We start from the raw sequence: 16,422 nt of genomic DNA on the forward strand, positions 1-16,422 counted from the left end.
TGATTTTTAGATCCTGGGTGTGGAATAGTCTCTGCATGGCCCAGTTCGGAGCAAACTGATAAGGCTCCTTGTTTCTTAGCAACCACAGTCTGCCATAGCCAGAAACCTGCCCCTCTGCAGCTGGAGGGAAAATTCTGATTGTCTCAAATTTGTATCTTGAAGCAAGGTAAGTCATTCCTCCCTAGCATATTTGATTTAAAGGCCTTTGCATTCAAATAAAAGGAATGTGTTGGCAAAAGTTCCTTGACAAAGGGAAAGTATAACTTCTCTGTCATTAATAAGACATTCTAATTTCTTTCCCTGTTCTTATTTAGATCTGCATCTTTCCTGGGCATGGAGGTGCCATATGTCCTTCTCTTAACTAGACTCATAGCAGAAGTTGCGAGCAAATCTACTGAAAGTTCGGTAGGTACTTCATCATGTTTTTTGTCATGCTAGGTGCTATGAAAACAGAAGAATCGGATTATTTTCCTCTCACATTGCAGTTTATGGAAGGCTTTCTAATTCAACAGGAAAGACCTATACTGCTAGCAGTCATTAACTGAAACTTTTACAGTGAGTCAATTTGCTATGATAGCTGATTGCCTATTAAAGCATTGAATTCTTCCTAGTCGTGTGCTTGTAGGCTAGCAGGGATGCAACTGATAATGCCTCACACCATGTAGAAAAAGCACCTTGATGATAAAAAAACACTTTTCAAGTTGCTTGGCAGTTTAACTACAAGCAATCTGAAATATGGATACCCAAATGTTAACTTCTCAAATGACTGAGAAGCTCTGAAGCAAACACTGCTTGCAGTCGTAGAAGGATGTCAGACTAAAATTCTGCTTGCAGGAGAGTTTGGCCAACAAAACTTTCTAAGAAACTGGTCTTAAGCATGCTATCTATAGATCTAGTTCTTTACTGTAGTCTGCCTCCTCATGATGCACTAACAGTGTGAAGTCACCCTACTAATTTCAGTTTTGACAGTCCCAACCATTTCTTCTGATAGCTTTGAGCTTTCCCACCCCTGGATTTGATGGGGTTTGCTGATAAGCAGAATACTGGCTGTTATGTGTTAGGTATATTTAAGTTCCCTCGATGGCTGAATATAGATCAGGTCTTGTTACTTTTGACCAAGAATCCTTCATCCCTTTTTAAGACTGTTTTCACTTGCTGTGTTTTTTAGGGTAATGTACCTGCAAAACTGTAAAAGGTGTGGGAAATCTGTGGCTTATTTTTCTTGTACGGATCCAGAGAGTGGATATATGCCCAGGTCTATATGGGATTTTACTAATATCTATCGAAAGAACCACAGGGTTTTCAACAACCATTTCTCTCTAAGCTTATGTCACAGCTTGTTGTAATTTGTAAATAATTTTGAAACTGGCTTTATATAAACAAAAAATAAAAATAAACTATGTGCCTTCTGGATATGTGAGGTTATTCTTCTATATTAAATGTTGAAGGAAGAAGCTTTTGTAGTTCTGCTGGATTGCTCTGCCCAATATAGATGTTATCACTTGCAATATGGGCATTTAGTGAAAACTGGTTTTTTCCAGTTATTTTGCCAATAGTATTTCTAAGGAAACCTGTCAGGGCATTTGTGTCATGCTGTGGGAAGGATAACTCGCCCTCTGAATTACACTTCCTAAATTCTTCAGTGAAGGACATTTCTAAAGCAGTTTTTTGAGGCTTTGTCTCATGTCAACAGCCAAGTGTGCGTTTGTTCTCAAAGTGTTCATTTGGGTGGCTGCTGCCAGGTCAAAATCAGCTTGATAGTGCATTGAGCTTGTTCTTTCCTTGTAAGGTTGCTTAATGCAAAAAGAAAAAGTTGCAGCACGTTTTAAGTGCAGTTACTGCTTATTCCTCTATGTTCTCTATAGATTTTTGTTGTTGAAGCATTTTAGTAAACTTACCTGTGTGAAATGTAATTACTTTTCTTAGGTTTCAGAAACAGAATGCTGTGTAGATATGTTGGATTCAAACAGTTCCTGTCCAGTAACCAACCAGTGCAGTCCAGGTATAGTGTGTCATTGCTTAATAAAATTCCAGATTGTTTTTGACAGTTAACACCAAAATACAGCACCTGATTAATTGATGAGTGAAAAAAAATTATTAGTGCATCTACCTATAGAAGTCTTTCTTCCTCTGTATAAAGAAGGTAATGTTTCTTATGATGTGAAATGTTGTTTTTGCATGTTAAGGAGAATAGACAGCTAGTAGTAAAGTTATTCTTTATCTTTTATTTAGTGTGAAGTTGGATTATGTAAGAGCTATTGTAAATGCTTAAAAGCCCATACAATGAGCATTAAAAAAAAAAAAAAAAGGCAAAAATGCTGTAATGTGTATCTAAGGGAACTTTAAGAATAATTTCAATATTGTCTTGTTAGCACAGAATGCCTCATTCTTCCTTGTGCCATATATGTAGAGTTGTTTTCTTCTAAATTGAGTTAAAAACTTGTGTCACTCTCCCAGCAGTAGCAAAAGGGTACTTCTTTTTTTTAATGCCGTTTTATTTAAAATCTGAGAGTAAAGGCGGGAAAATGTCTTCAGAGCCCATAGTAACAGGAGAGTTCATGACTTTTTAAAAATTGGGGTCCACTTCTGGGTTCAGTCACTTCTTTGTGCTGGTTGTTAAAGCATTTTAAGCATATCTATTTTTACTGGTTTGTTAGCTTCTCTAACTGTTGCCTCACTTATTGCATTCATTTCTGCTTCTAAATGATCTTAGATACGGTATAAACAATTGTCTCTAAGTTATGGGATTGTGTTCTTTTAAATCTTATTGTAAATTGATAATCTACCTATCTTTGGTGTCCGATGAGTGCTTTGATGCTTCCTTCCTATTACTGTAGAAAGTCTTTGCCCTTACATCGAGTCTGTTTGGTTTTAGATTAGATGTCAGAAGTAATTTATTACTGTGGGCATCAAACATACTGCTTCTCTCTTAAGGAAAACATAGCAGCAGAGCTGTTTTAAAATCAGCACCTTACTAATGGTTTGCTTTATGGGATAATTGATACCAGTTCAGTGCAGGGCTCTATAGAACTGGATTTTAGCCAGCCCAGTATTTTTTCTGTTAAGTGTAGACTGTAATATGATCTAATAGGAATCTTCATGTCTCAAGTCAAACCACCACAGCTTTATTGTATAAAATGAAGTTGTTACTGAAGATGTGCCCTAAAATATTTTTTTCTTAACAAAGACATAGCAGCATGTGCATTTAAACATAAATTGAGATTTGAACATCAAAGACATAGGCCAAGATTAAAGTTTAATCAGTTTCCAGCTTGCATGGTAGGGTGACTGATATAAAACACTCGCCATCTGTCACAGTATAGTTTAAACAGGCTTGGGTTCTTCTTAAAGTGAAACAAATAGTACAATACTTGACATGACTGAGGCACAGGAAAAAGACTGTATTATGGCAGTATTCATATTTTTAGCTTGCTGCACTTCAAGTGATTGAATATAGAGATGCCAGCATCTTTTTTCATCCAAGTATACTCTTTCTGGTTCTTAGCATCTTTGTCCCTGCCTACTTCTGTTTTCAGTGCTATATATTAAAATGGCATTACATTTTGTTTCAATGGTGTATGACCTCTGAAAATAAACATAAAGTTCTCCTGCTTTTCTAGTATTGTTTGGAATAGTTACAGGTTGTTACGCTTCCTGTTTTTCTCAAAACTAAAACATGTGAAGCAGTGAATGGAGCTGTGCTGAAATTGCCCTCTGGGAGTCCTTTGCTTGTAACTCCTTTTTGGCCCTCAAAAAGGTTATATCTTTTCTGGAGTAAACACTTTGAAATGAAACCTTTTAACTTGTGTAATATAATAGGAAGCAGGTGATGCTTGTAACCAGTAGACCAAAGGGAGGGAATTTCTGTTACCCCTGCCTCTTTTTGAAGACTAGGAAGTATCTCCAGTGTCGCTTTTGTTGTTTTCAAACTTCAGTACATCTTATGCAGGTTGTTACAGGCGATGGAATGAAGATGGTAGTAGCAGCTGCATTAAATGCAAAAATGAAACCCTTCCTGTTTCGTCTGCTTCCAATCTAACTGAATGCAGAAATAGTGAGTCATTTACCATTCCTTTATTTTGATGGGTGTTTTTTGGCACTGAGATCTCTTCATGCATGCATGGTGCAGTAAAGACTGTTCAAGAAGGCATCAAATATTGTAGATTCCCCCCCACCTCCAGTAAAACTTCAACTTTTTCCAAAGTCCTGATGTAACTTTGAGCTTTTGAACATGCAACAAAACTTAAGGAAAATTTGCAGAAACTTTGCAGAGTGCTGTGGAACTATTCCAGTACCTAATCTGCAAAGACAAATGCAACATTAACAGCCACCCCACCCCCACCCCCGAAAAAAAATCATTCTGCCCAGTGTAATTTTTTAAAATAAAGTCCTAAACATCAAAATGATTAAACTTACAAGGTGGGACCTGTATCAAATATACATTGAATACTGAATTTTGTGGCTGCTTTAATTTCTGCTGTGAGAAAAAGGTATTTGCTGTGGGCATTTGCTAGGGACTTCTCCAGAGCACAAAATAGCTCAGACTGTACTTGAGTTCTTTGAAAAATCTATATTAAGAAGGCTAGATTAATTTTGTATGTGTTCTTTGTTTGGAAGGTGAGAACCGTTCAATTCCTTCCTAAATATTTTTAATGAAAGAGATAAGAAACTTTATCTAAGTTTCTGGGAAATGCACTAGCGAATGATTTTTTTTTTGGACAAATTGTGATGATGCTTGTCTGCTTCCTTTTTTTTTTTTGAAATTCTCAGAAGTGATGTAAAGAATGGATTTTTCATGGGAGATATCGGGATTCTTATACAACGTCAAACAATTACTGAGAAGTGTAATAGCTTTTTACCAAGATTTTCAATAAATCTGTAGGTTTTGTCGGATTTTACTTTAAAAAATTCTTTTTGATTACAGCTGGTATCAGAGGAATGAATTTCCAAATGAATATAAGCACCGTAACTCCTTTCATACAGAACATAGGTGAGTAAATGGAAATAGTTACTGAGTGCAGGCTTTGTGATTGTTCACTGCATACCAGCCACTTCATGTCATGGCATTTGAAACAAGTTGTAAAATAATGTTTTTCTGTACCATATGTTTAATTCTAAATGCAGTAGCCATTTCTACTTTTTCTTGCTTCTTGTCAAAAAGAGTCTTTTATAAGTCTCAGAGTTGAATTTTCAGGTAACACTATTTTACTAAATGGTTCTTTCATCTTGTCTTAGTGATCTTCAAGTGATCTTCTGGTACGGGTTGAGCTGGTGATTTATGAAACCCCATAACTTGAGTCTTGAACCTCATGCTGCAAGAGCTTTCATTTTAGTAGTGAGGCAATACGTTACACATCGGTTACATCTTGGTTAGCCTTTCTGTAGGTTGATTTTTATCACTGCTGGCCAGTCATTTCTGCTTAGTCTCCTAACAATACTTGTTCGACACTGGTAAGAATAATACAAATTGAGAATATTTAGATGGCAGCATTGCACACTTTAGGAAGAGATAGGATACCGCATGAAGTGATTTAGTGTTACAGGGTGAGTGCTTACCATCAGCACTCTTAAAAAGGAATGCTAAACAGCCATGTCAAACTTGGGTGCTGCTGAGCCCTTTCTAACATTTGCCATGTGTGTATACTTGAAGTATCTGGTGCTCTTCAGAGTGTGGACTTCTCAAACAGAGCTTATCAGATAGATCTGTTGTCTTAGTTTGTCTGCAAGATCATAAACTACTTTTGTTTCTTAAAATACTTCCTCTTTGGGATCATAATTCCAAATAAATAAAATAGCAGAATAAATTTACAGGGCATTTTCTGAGGGAAAGCAGAATCGAGGGGAGGGAGGGCACCGTTTGCTAATGTCTGCCTCCCTGAGACGGTTTCCATATCAGTCACTTGTGGAAAACATAATACTGGGTGTACTGTACCACTGGTATGTCGTCTGTTGGCTAGTCCTGTCTTTAGGAGACTTTAAGGAATAAAAGAATGTTAACGCTGAGTGCCTCCCAGCACTGGTTTTGAAAGTTATGTAAAAGAAACAGAATGATGGATGAAAAAATTGTGACTGTCTTCAGGAAAGTAGAGACTAAGGCTTTCCTGACATTTGTCAGGTGGGGTTGGGGGAGTTGCTCATTTAATGAAATGAGTATTGAAAGATACATTTGCAAATGTTTCAGTGAGGTCTACATGTATATTTAAAAAAAATCACTGGGTTTTTTTTTCCTTTGTTTTACCCTTCTGTTAGAAGAAATTTCTAGTCAATAATAGTCTTTTCCCTCCCCTCTCTTTTTTTTCCCCTTTTTTTTTTTATTTCCTGTACAGGGGGCCCAGAAGTGGCAGCCTCTCTCATCTTAGGGACTTTTTTCATCAGTTTATTCCTGATTCTGTCTGTTGCTTCTTTCTTCTACCTCAAACGTGCCAATAAACTTCCTAATGTTTTCTACAGAAGAAACAAAGGTAAAATACCTCTAATTGTCTATTTAATCTCTGAAGTTTTGGCCCTTGCTCTGTTTCTTAATTTAAAACCTTTTAAATTTCTTCATGTCTGTTCCAACTTAATGTAGCTCCTGCTATGTCTTTTGATCATCCAAAGCAATGCAAAGTAATGACAAATTTTCTCCTGCTAGGAGTATCATGTTTTCATGGCAATGCAGAGTATGTGTGTGGTCAGTCTAAGTGTGCTTAGGTGGGTGCATATCACACAGTATCTCTCACTAACCCAGCTATTGCTTTTTGTAGCTTTCAAAGATTTACCAGACTACAATGCTTGATATTAGATGTCACTGAATATTAGATAGCTGATTTCAAAAAGGAGGAAGAAAAAAGTCAGGCGGTGCTTTTGCACAGAGGGCATTTTTATAGAACTTAATAACACTTGTTGATTTCAGTACACAAAATGCCAGACATTTCTAAAGCTTTACAAATAGCAGTTGTTTATTCTTTGTTTCAAGAGAAGGGAACTATAATACTAAAGGGCAGTCTACTTACCTCAGTTATATCAGCAGCAGGAGAAAGGGAATGGAATTTGAGGTTCCTCATTATTGCACTACTCATTCATGTGTTTGCCCTTTAAATGCAGGATTTATGTGGGCTTGGAAGAGTTAACTGCCTTTTTTTAAAAAAAAGAAAAGCTGAGGTGTTCACTTATAATGAAATCTTTTCTTTATTTCTGCCATTCATGTTACTGAGAAATGAAGCCATGTAACTGAAATGCAGTGATCTGACTTTATGCCAAAGTGATTCCAGAAAAGCTAGGGAGAGAATACCTGGGATGTGCTTAGCCTTAGCGCACCAAGACTTTACGTAGCTGGCTTTTTCAGATGCTTCAGTTTCTGTGAAGTTGTTCTGTGTGTCTAGGTGAAGTCTCCATTTCACCCAGTGTTTTGCATGAAGCTGAGGCTCATCTATGGCTCTGTCTCACCCCTTCTGTGCAGTCCCTTTGAATGATTCCCATGACAACCTCCATCACAACATTTGCTGTGTTAGAGCTCCTTCTGTTGAAAGCAAGCTGGTTACTGGTTGGGTCTGCTGAACAAATAGACCTTTTATTTTCATTCATGTCTTACAGGACCAAGCTCAAGTTAGACTACCACAATAGAAATAGGCTTAAAAAGAAAAAGGAGTGGGTGGAGCACTACAAATCCATTGTTTGGCTAAGAATGTTGTATCTAGTCAGTAGTAACTTGATGGAACATCACATTTCCAGTCTCTGGGGTATAATTTCATGTGAAAGTATACAACAGTAGCTGCCTGAAGTCTAAAATGATCAGTGCCACAGGAACTGTTTGTTTCCTAATCACAACTGCCATATTGAAACCTCTAGGTTGCTTTTGCACGTGTCTTTAAGTAGATTTAGTTAGTACAAGATTCTCCTTCAGTTTCTAAGTGGGTCAAGAGCTGTTGTCCTATGACATTTCTAAGGTGGCAGAGCACCAGGCCTCTGTTGAGGCTTCAGTGATACTGGCCTGACTTCCCCATTTTGTACTGGTAGCTCACTCTGGTCCAGCAGGCTGAAGTGTTGATGTCCCCCCTTTGAAGGAGAAGCATTAGAAAAAATTATCTGGCTTTTTATCATGTTAGCTTTCATTCTGTCTGGATGATGATTATCATGTGGCCAATAAAGGCAGCAACTTCTTGTATAAAACGGTTGCATCTTTCACTGCTCAATTGTTATATGTTTGTACTGCCTTTTTCTGGTAGTTGGCTCAAAGTGCCATTTTTCCTATTGAAACCTCTTCATATTAGAGAGATACTGCTGTGGCTACCTTCTTTGAAAGCAAAATAAGTCGTTCTTGGAGACCTTTGCAACCATTTATCTCTAATCTTGAAAAGAGTCCTACAGACAATGTATTCTACTAATGGGATTTCTGAATGTTCTGATCTATTTTGGTAGTCTTTGTGACAAAGATCTATTTTTTAACAATAGAACTATTCTGTTGCATGCATGTGTTTTTAGAAAACTAGCAGTTCTACCCTTCTAGATAAATGATGGTTAGTCTCTCTCTTTCTCTCTCTTTTAGCATCTGTTCTCCAGCCTAGTGAAACAGTAAGTAAATTCTGTCCTTCCAATAGGAACAAGCAACCATAAAACAAAGTAAGCAATAACTCAAAAGTTTTACCAGTTCATTAGGGAGCTACTTAGTCTGATGTATGAGAGGCTGAAATAATAAAAAAAAAAGATGTTTTGGGTTTTTCTGTCCAAACTGGAAAAAAAGGTGAAAGATGAATATCTGACCGTATGGATTCTAGTTACTTTCTCCAGGAAAGACTATGTACACAGTAAATATCACTGGATCCCTAGAATAATGTTCCTGTGTTTTTTAATGAAAGACTGTGAGGACAAAAGGTGCTTTTTTTGACATGATCATTCTTCTGTTATGCAGGCATCCATGATACCTCCCCCAGCTTCTTCAGGTGAGGAACTGTTCTCTGGGGCATGCTGCTATAAATATTTTACCTGTTGGCTTCCCTTTTATGCAGCTCATTATTGAAAAGCAGGCAATGACTATCTCAAAGTGGATATGCAAAGAACACACAGAAAGTCAAAATAATCACCTGTAAAGCCTGGTATAAACTGTGGAATCCGTTGAGGGGGACAGAAATTCAGTGAAATCTGTCTAGTAGACCTTTTTGATAGGATTTATTGTTTTAATTAATGTAGGCATACAGTATTGATGGAGTACTTTATGTTAAAATAGATCTTTGACAGCTCCTAAAATGGATCTCTGACTTCCCTGCCCTAACAGACAGAGCCTTACAACTAGATGCAGTATTTTTTCACAAGTGCTCAAAAATAAATTATTCAGCCTGGGATCTATTTTCAGGACTGGAATCTTCTTGATGATGCCATGTTGACTCATTTTCAGGCTTGCTGATTTGAAGATTATTAGCTTCTTCAAACAAATAACACAGACTGTTTGCAATATACAGTTGTGTGTGTATGTGAGGTGTGGAGTTTTTGTAGGTTGTCTCTTTAATTCATGTGAAACTCTGGCAGAAATTTATTTCTTGGGGAAGATTTCAACTAATTGGCATGTCTCAGTTTTCCTCCCCAGTTTTTTGTAATTTCTACATATAAATATTACTGAGAAGTTTGCGCTCTAGTCCACTGTTTCAGACCAGATCTGGGTAATCTAAGAGCAAAAACTTTTTTTGGTGGGCCTCTAAATTTGTGCTACTTCTAGGAAATAGTACGTGCTGCTCTTATTAATGAGCCAGTGGGAGCCTGATAAAGCATGAAATATCTAAATGTGACTCTCCCAAAATACATATTTAAAAGGGCATTGGATTGCACCTAATCAAATCGAGGCATTCTTTTAAGTGTCTCTGACCATGTAACAAAGTTCAAAAAGAAGTAGGTAGGGAAGGTTATGTTTTGCAAACGACAGAAAATTTTACATACATGAAATTTAATTTAGAGTGGCTAGGAAACTGGATTTATTTGGCCAGGGTAATACAGTAAAATATCTTGTCTCTATGCTTGATCTGTGTACTTTCAAGACAATGACAGAACCTGGTGACTCAAAAGTGAGACGGACCACATCTTGTAAAAAAACTTGAGAAATAATGGCCACCTAAGCTCAGCAAATTTTCTGGCTCACTTCTTATGCATGCATAGGCCTTTTTAATCAAGATGCTATAATTAAAATTTGATTTTTATTAATGCAGTCTTTAACTTTTAAACATTTTGTAGATGTGTTCCAAAATTGGTCTGGGTCTGGCTGTTAAACTGACAGCCAGTGCTGCTTGTGAAAAGTCAGTTTCCTTACCTTAATTCATACTTCTGTTTAAAAAGAAAGCACAAGTTGAGGGGGCTTTTGTTAGGGCTTAAAAAGTGCTATAAATGCTCACAAATAACGGAAATGCCAGTTTGTAATGAGCACCTTTACTTAGTAGGCCATTAGAAGCTTGTTTAAAAAAGTTTATTTGTGGATTTTTGCTATATCAGCTCATTGTAGGGGTTTTTGTGGTTTGTTTTGGGTTTTTGGTTGGTTGGTTTTGTGGGTTTTTTTAAGGTCCAGAATGACTTTGGTCAGTCAGGAATTATTGGATGGCATGTGGTATTATGAATTAATGATAAAGGCATGTCTATACAGCAGGTGCTAATGATGTTTCTGTGCCCACCATTTCAGTTCGGAAGCCACGATATGTCAGACGAGAACGGTCACTAGTGACGTCTGCATCTGCTGCTATGATCTCTTCTTCCGAAACCAGGGTCAGCAATGTTTAGCCTTCATTCTTGACTGAGGAATTTATAAGTGTACACAGTGTCGAAGAAACTTTTTCTGAATCCACTGAAGTGCCAGGAAAACATCGCAAGCAGCTGACCTAAATGGAAGCCAAATTACCGTATCAAAGGGTTTGTGCCAAGTGTTAACAGAGAAGTGAACTAATGCAAAGATACTGATGGCAGGCTACATCCAGTTTGGTGAACTGCTTTGGTGATCTTGAAATGCACTGTTCCAGCTCTGTGGTTTCATTTGTCTCCTACAGATGCTGTGTTTTAAGTCTTTAAAGAATCTGCCTTTCTTTGGTACACTTTTAGTTTTGGCAAGTTCTTCCTGTGTTGTGATGTGTTCTGTGTCCCCAGAGCTGAATGTCTCAGTGCTGCAGGCCAACACAAAATACTGCGATTACTCAAGGATGTGGACTTGTTTGAAGGACCCACTTGTAAATGCTAACACTAAGTGCCACTGCTTTAATGTTGTAGGACAGTATAACGATACTTAACACGCAGTATCCTTTTGAAGCAAAAAACGATGCCTCCTGAAGCATCCTCTTCAGCCTATGACATAGCTGACCCTGGGTTTTAACTGTGAATGTAGACCCACTATCCAGATACTGTTGTTCTTGGTGCTTTTGAAGGCCATGGTCGGTATGGGTCCAATCCCGAGGGTGGGAATTTGTTGGGAAGCTTTTCCAATTGGCTTCAACTCTGTCCTTGGATAAAGAGCCATTTGCTATGGCTTTGTAACTGATAGGCTGCTATGTCTGTCCTGCAAAGGCTGTCTCTGATAGCTTCCTTCCTTTAACACAGTAGTTGAAGGGAAACCAAAATTCCTGCAGGGTAGCTGTGCATCCATTAAACATCTTGGTGAGTACTGAGACAAACTGGAGAGGTCAAGTGAATTTCTGCCAATGCAATAAGGGGTTTCTTTGGTCAAGCCCTTTGTTAACGTGCCTGACATCTGCAGGCCAGCACCTTATGACAGAGCTCAACAAGTATTTCCTTGTTGAAAGTGCCAGCCTAAATACCCCTGCTCTCAGATGCTTGTTCTGGCCCATCTTATGCCAGCTGTGTGGCTGAGTAGTCACTTGATCAGGAAATTAAAGTAGCTGTAAAATAACTTCTTGGCTAGGTTATCCTTCCCTAATTTATTTCCTGGTATGGTTGACTCTGTTGCCATGTGAACACATATATTGGCATCATGGACACAGTGGTATGGGCATAAGAGTGGGTGACTGGGAAATAAGTGAAAAACCTGAGGTTGCTAAATTGGTTGAAGTGTCACTGTCACCGTATGTGAAATTATAACTATGCAGCTTGTGCATTCCCACCTACCTGTGTTGCTGTTGCCTGTTTTGGTTTAGCTGGCACTCCATTATGGGTCTGTGCTCCTAAAATAAATTACTTGGAAGCTCTTCATCAGCATCCATTGGCATGAACATAAACTGGAACAGTCAGTTCTCTTTTTCAGGAAAATGTGAACATAACTGTCTTGAGTTGACATGACATCCATATGGAGAGTCCAAACCTTGTGACCCAGATTCCCTTTCTCTGTGGTTAAAAGCTTATTCAAAGCAAAAAGATGAGATCTGGAATGGGAGGAGATATATTTATCTGTTGAATAGACCTGTTTCTATGTAAGTTTCAGTGCAGTTGTATTTTATAGCTCCCCTTGACAAGGTAATGCGATCTCTTGTAGCATCCAAACAAGTTAGGGCAAAGATTGGGGGTAAAGAACAAACCATGGAGAGACTCCTGTGCCAAAAAAAAAAAAGGCAAGCTTGAATTGCAGTATGGAGAAATTTAAGATTGTCTATCACAATGATAAATTAGTTTTTGTCCAATAGAAGAGAAGGTTAAGACAGCAGACAAAGCCATTTTGAGACCCTTCAGCTTTCAACATAAAATGTGCTTTATAATTCAGATGTTCCAAGTTCAGTAGGTGGCAGTTTTGTTTCTGTCATTTTTGATGTCTTGTTATCTTTGTGCTGCTGCGATTTTCCACAGGTAGAAATTATGTCTGGAGATCATAGGTTTTTCCTGAACTTAGTTGCTGAATATTTTCCTAACTGCGAAGGAAAAGGAGTAACTATGCAAATAATGCCAAGAAACTGCAACTTTGAAAGCAGGGAGTTTCTGCTTGCAAACCTGTTGATGATAGTGCATTCTTGTATATTGCTTAGTTGCTAATATATTCTTTCTATACATAAATTATTGAAGGATCATTCACGTCATTGTACTGTCTGAACCCTATCTCATCCTGTCTTGTAACTTAGCTTAATGTCAAGCATCTAATGCTTTAACTTCTCTGCAGTCAAGTTTTTCTCGATGATAACATCTCTTCCCTTTCCCATACTCTTTCCCCCAGCACAGCAAACTCTTTTAAATGCAGCAGATATTTTTACTTTTTGTGTGTGTGTTTCAGGAACTGTTCAGCTTTTGTTGCTGTCTGACACAGTGGACTCCTGGTCTAAACAGTTTCTCATTTGTTTGCACTGTCAAATTAAATATATAATGTGGTGTTTTGGTTTCCATCCCCCTTTAAAATAATAATACATACCTATATATATTTTAAAAAATGTGCTTTAATGAACCCTGATATTTAATGTATTTGTATATTTTTAAATTGTGCCAAAATAAACATTTGAGCTTTTTTAATGACTGTGGAGGTCATTCATGTGTTTCCTCTTCAAGTACAGAAAGAAGGTAGGAAAATTAACACCCAAAGTAGATCATTCTTCCAGCTCATATGGCATATTGCCTCCACAAGAACTGAAGGTGATTTTTTTCTAAAAAAAAAAAAAGGGCTGCTGAATGATCTACAGTAGGATAGCCAGGCTCTTCTTCTGTAGACTGTATCTTCACATCTTGTTACCTTAACCATATGGCAAAACCCACCCATAATGGTTTTGCCTGTAGTGGCATGGAAGTAACTCTTTGGCAGAGAATGTAGCTTTATAAGCAAATGACATCGTTTTTATATTGGCATATGTTGGCTTAAATTCAAAGGAGATAGCAGGAGTTGCAAGAAAACTAAAAAAAGGATGTTGTTAAGCAGTGCCAAATGTACCAGAAGCTGAGATAATCAGGATGATTTCTTATCAGCTGAAGTGAAGGATTTTGGTCTTGGGTTTGAGGGAGAGTTTGGATATCTGATCTCTGATTAAGTTTAAAAAGTGTGTTCTTTCCCTTCTCTTCCTGGGAATTTGGTACTTTTGTTACAAACGTATCTTGTGTTTGTAACTCCATTTGCCAAAACAATCCATAATACCCAGAGGTGAGCCAAGGGAAACTGGGATGCTGAGCCGTATGGTCTGAAATACTAGTAGTTGAATTCAGCAGTGCCCTTTTCCCTCGCAAAACTAGCTGAAGTAGCCTGATGTAGGAGAAATATGCTACTTCTAGTGAAGTATGCTGATGAGTAAGAATAAGACAAATGCTTTAATGCCCACTGTGCATGCACTGTGGAAAGTCTAATAAACTTTGTTGTCAAAGCCAAGGTGACAGTGTCGCATACAAAGAGAAATTGACCTGGAAAATTATTCCACTGGGACAGGAGGACTTAAAAGTGGATTTGTCAGTTAAATGGACTCTGACCACCATGCACACCAAAATATTACAGGCTTCAGGAAGGAGTACTAAGTGTCCTTCTCATTAGTCACCTGACTGAATTCAGTAGGTGAAATTGGCAGTAAGTGAACTGGGGCGAGCTGTAAGGGGATGTACAGCAACAGGGAGCAATTTGAGACTGTATTTTGCACACCTGAGAGGAGCTGTCTGCCTTATCCATATGACACCATCTGAAGGTGAGTGCATTGTAGATGAAAGACTGTGACAATCATTTTTTTAAATTTGTAAGTCTAAACCATTGTGTTTCACTAAAATCTGTTAACTACTTATAGGTCCTCCAGAAGGCTGGTGTCATATGCATAAAGAATGAAACAGAAATTATACAGCATACAGACACTGAAGTATTTTACCCTCTGAAACTGCATGGTTTGCTAGATGAAGTCATAAAGCTTTGTGCAAACATAATGACTTATGTTCAACCTGCCTTCCCCTAGGAGTTAATCAAAGTTCACAGAAACTGTGTTCTGAAGTTGTCGCTTGTTGTGGTTTTTATTTCTTTATTCTTTTTTTTCTTTTTTTTTTTTACACGCTTCTCTCCCCTGCCTCCATCAAAAGATTCTTGGGAATATTGCTTGGAAATACACCTGGGATTACAGGCACAAATCTGTAACTCCCTGACAGTAAGCTCTGCCGGCTGAAAACTGTTAAAACTATAGCAGAAATTGAAGGGAACTAGAAAAAAGCCAGGGGGCAACTTGGGTGCTAATTAGGAAAAAGGAACAATTTTGCTCTTGTCCCTCTGCAGTTACACAGGACGCGATCGAAGTTGTGTGGGCAAAGAGAATGGAAGAGTACCTAAGTTAATACAAAAGCTTTGGGCTCTCTCACCTACTTGAGATTTGTAGGTAACTGGGTGGAGAGATTCAGCAGTGTGTGACTGCATGGAAATGTCTGCTACAAATGGCTGAGCTTGGCAGAGAAGTGTAGCTCTGCTGCGCCAAGCTAGTGCCTGTGATGGTGTAAGAGTAACTTTGATTAAGAAAACAAAAGTTGTACCTGCTTGCACTTGGAATTAATTCGGTTGCCATTTTAAGTTGTTGGAAAGAATGCAATTAAGATACTGTCGATATCTGAAGTGTGCTTGTGTTGCTTTTGCTACCAACACTGAGATTTGTTGAAATGGCTAAAGGCTGCTTTGCATTTTTGTCATTTATTTTTAAAGCTCCCTGCTGAAGAAAAAAACCTGAAATGATACAGTGTTTATCATTTTAATAGCCTTGACATGGTTTTATTGCTAACTGATTAGAAGCAACAGTATTCAGATAATTGCACTTCCTGTTTCAGAGCCTGGTGATATACGTCCCTTAGTAAGTGCTAAAAGTGTTTTTAAATGATAGTTTCAATAAGATGTGATGCAGCTCTGAGGTGTTCGCTCCAAATGATTCAGTCTTTACCATTGAGGTTGCTGTATTCTGTAACAGGACTAATACAGAAGGGGTTAGGTTTTAGATGTGTCATACTGATTTTGTAATGAGTGTTGTTTATAAAGAAGTCATCTGTTTTGTTGCAATTCTACATCTATCAAATTGTAATGTTCTCTTCTGCTTCGCAATCCCAGTCCCCACAGGAATGCTCAACTTCCTAAAATGCTCAGGCTGTTCCACAGTGCTGTGGTATAGTCCATCAGCTCATCAAATTACCATAACTTGATGCCAGTGCCTCTAAAACTCCAGTTATTTTCTGATGGAGATTACTCCACTTTAAATACCAATGCGTAACTGTTCTTTCCTACAGCATGATCTTTTCTTACAAACGTAAACCTCATTTTGCTGCTTTCTGTTATTTCCATTGTGTTCACGCTGCAGGTCCCCAAGATACAACCTACAGAGGACAGGAGGTGGCACCAACATTTGTAGGTGCTCCTTATTACGTGAAGAATTATTAGATGTGTAGTGAAATCTGAAACTTTCAATGGGGGTAAGGAAAAGGGAGACCTGCAGAAAGAGTTCATTTTAAATATATATATTACACACACACACACAAGGAAGCTAATTTTAAATGCTGCTCAAACTATTTTTGGCAGAACTTAAGACAGCTACAGAAATGTTTTTAGCAGTAATT

The 16,422-nt window shown here is 37.9% G+C and overlaps 1 protein-coding gene across 8 annotated transcripts in view; it reads left to right on the plus strand.

Moving 5' to 3' along the window:
• The window catches only part of C3H1orf159 (chromosome 3 C1orf159 homolog), a 28,955-nt gene extending 15,574 nt beyond the window's left edge, over window positions 1-13,381 (plus strand). For 3 of the 8 annotated variants that reach the window (XM_055800292.1, XM_055800296.1, XM_055800295.1), the window contains 9 exons: window positions 11-166; window positions 315-405; window positions 1,927-2,002; window positions 3,950-4,054; window positions 4,925-4,990; window positions 6,327-6,461; window positions 8,525-8,550; window positions 8,888-8,918; window positions 10,637-13,381. In XM_055800292.1, coding sequence (XP_055656267.1) covers window positions 334-405; window positions 1,927-2,002; window positions 3,950-4,054; window positions 4,925-4,990; window positions 6,327-6,461; window positions 8,525-8,550; window positions 8,888-8,918; window positions 10,637-10,734 — 609 coding nt within the window. In that variant the 5' untranslated portion in view covers window positions 11-166; window positions 315-333 and the 3' untranslated portion in view covers window positions 10,735-13,381. The other 5 variants (XM_055800294.1, XM_027787576.2, XM_055800293.1 and 2 more) reach the window with 3 other exon arrangements.
• Window positions 13,382-16,422: the final 3,041 nt, after the last annotated feature.

This window comes from Falco peregrinus, chromosome 3 (assembly GCF_023634155.1).
Source record: "Falco peregrinus isolate bFalPer1 chromosome 3, bFalPer1.pri, whole genome shotgun sequence".
In the NCBI taxonomy this organism is placed as follows: Eukaryota; Metazoa; Chordata; class Aves; order Falconiformes; family Falconidae; genus Falco; species Falco peregrinus.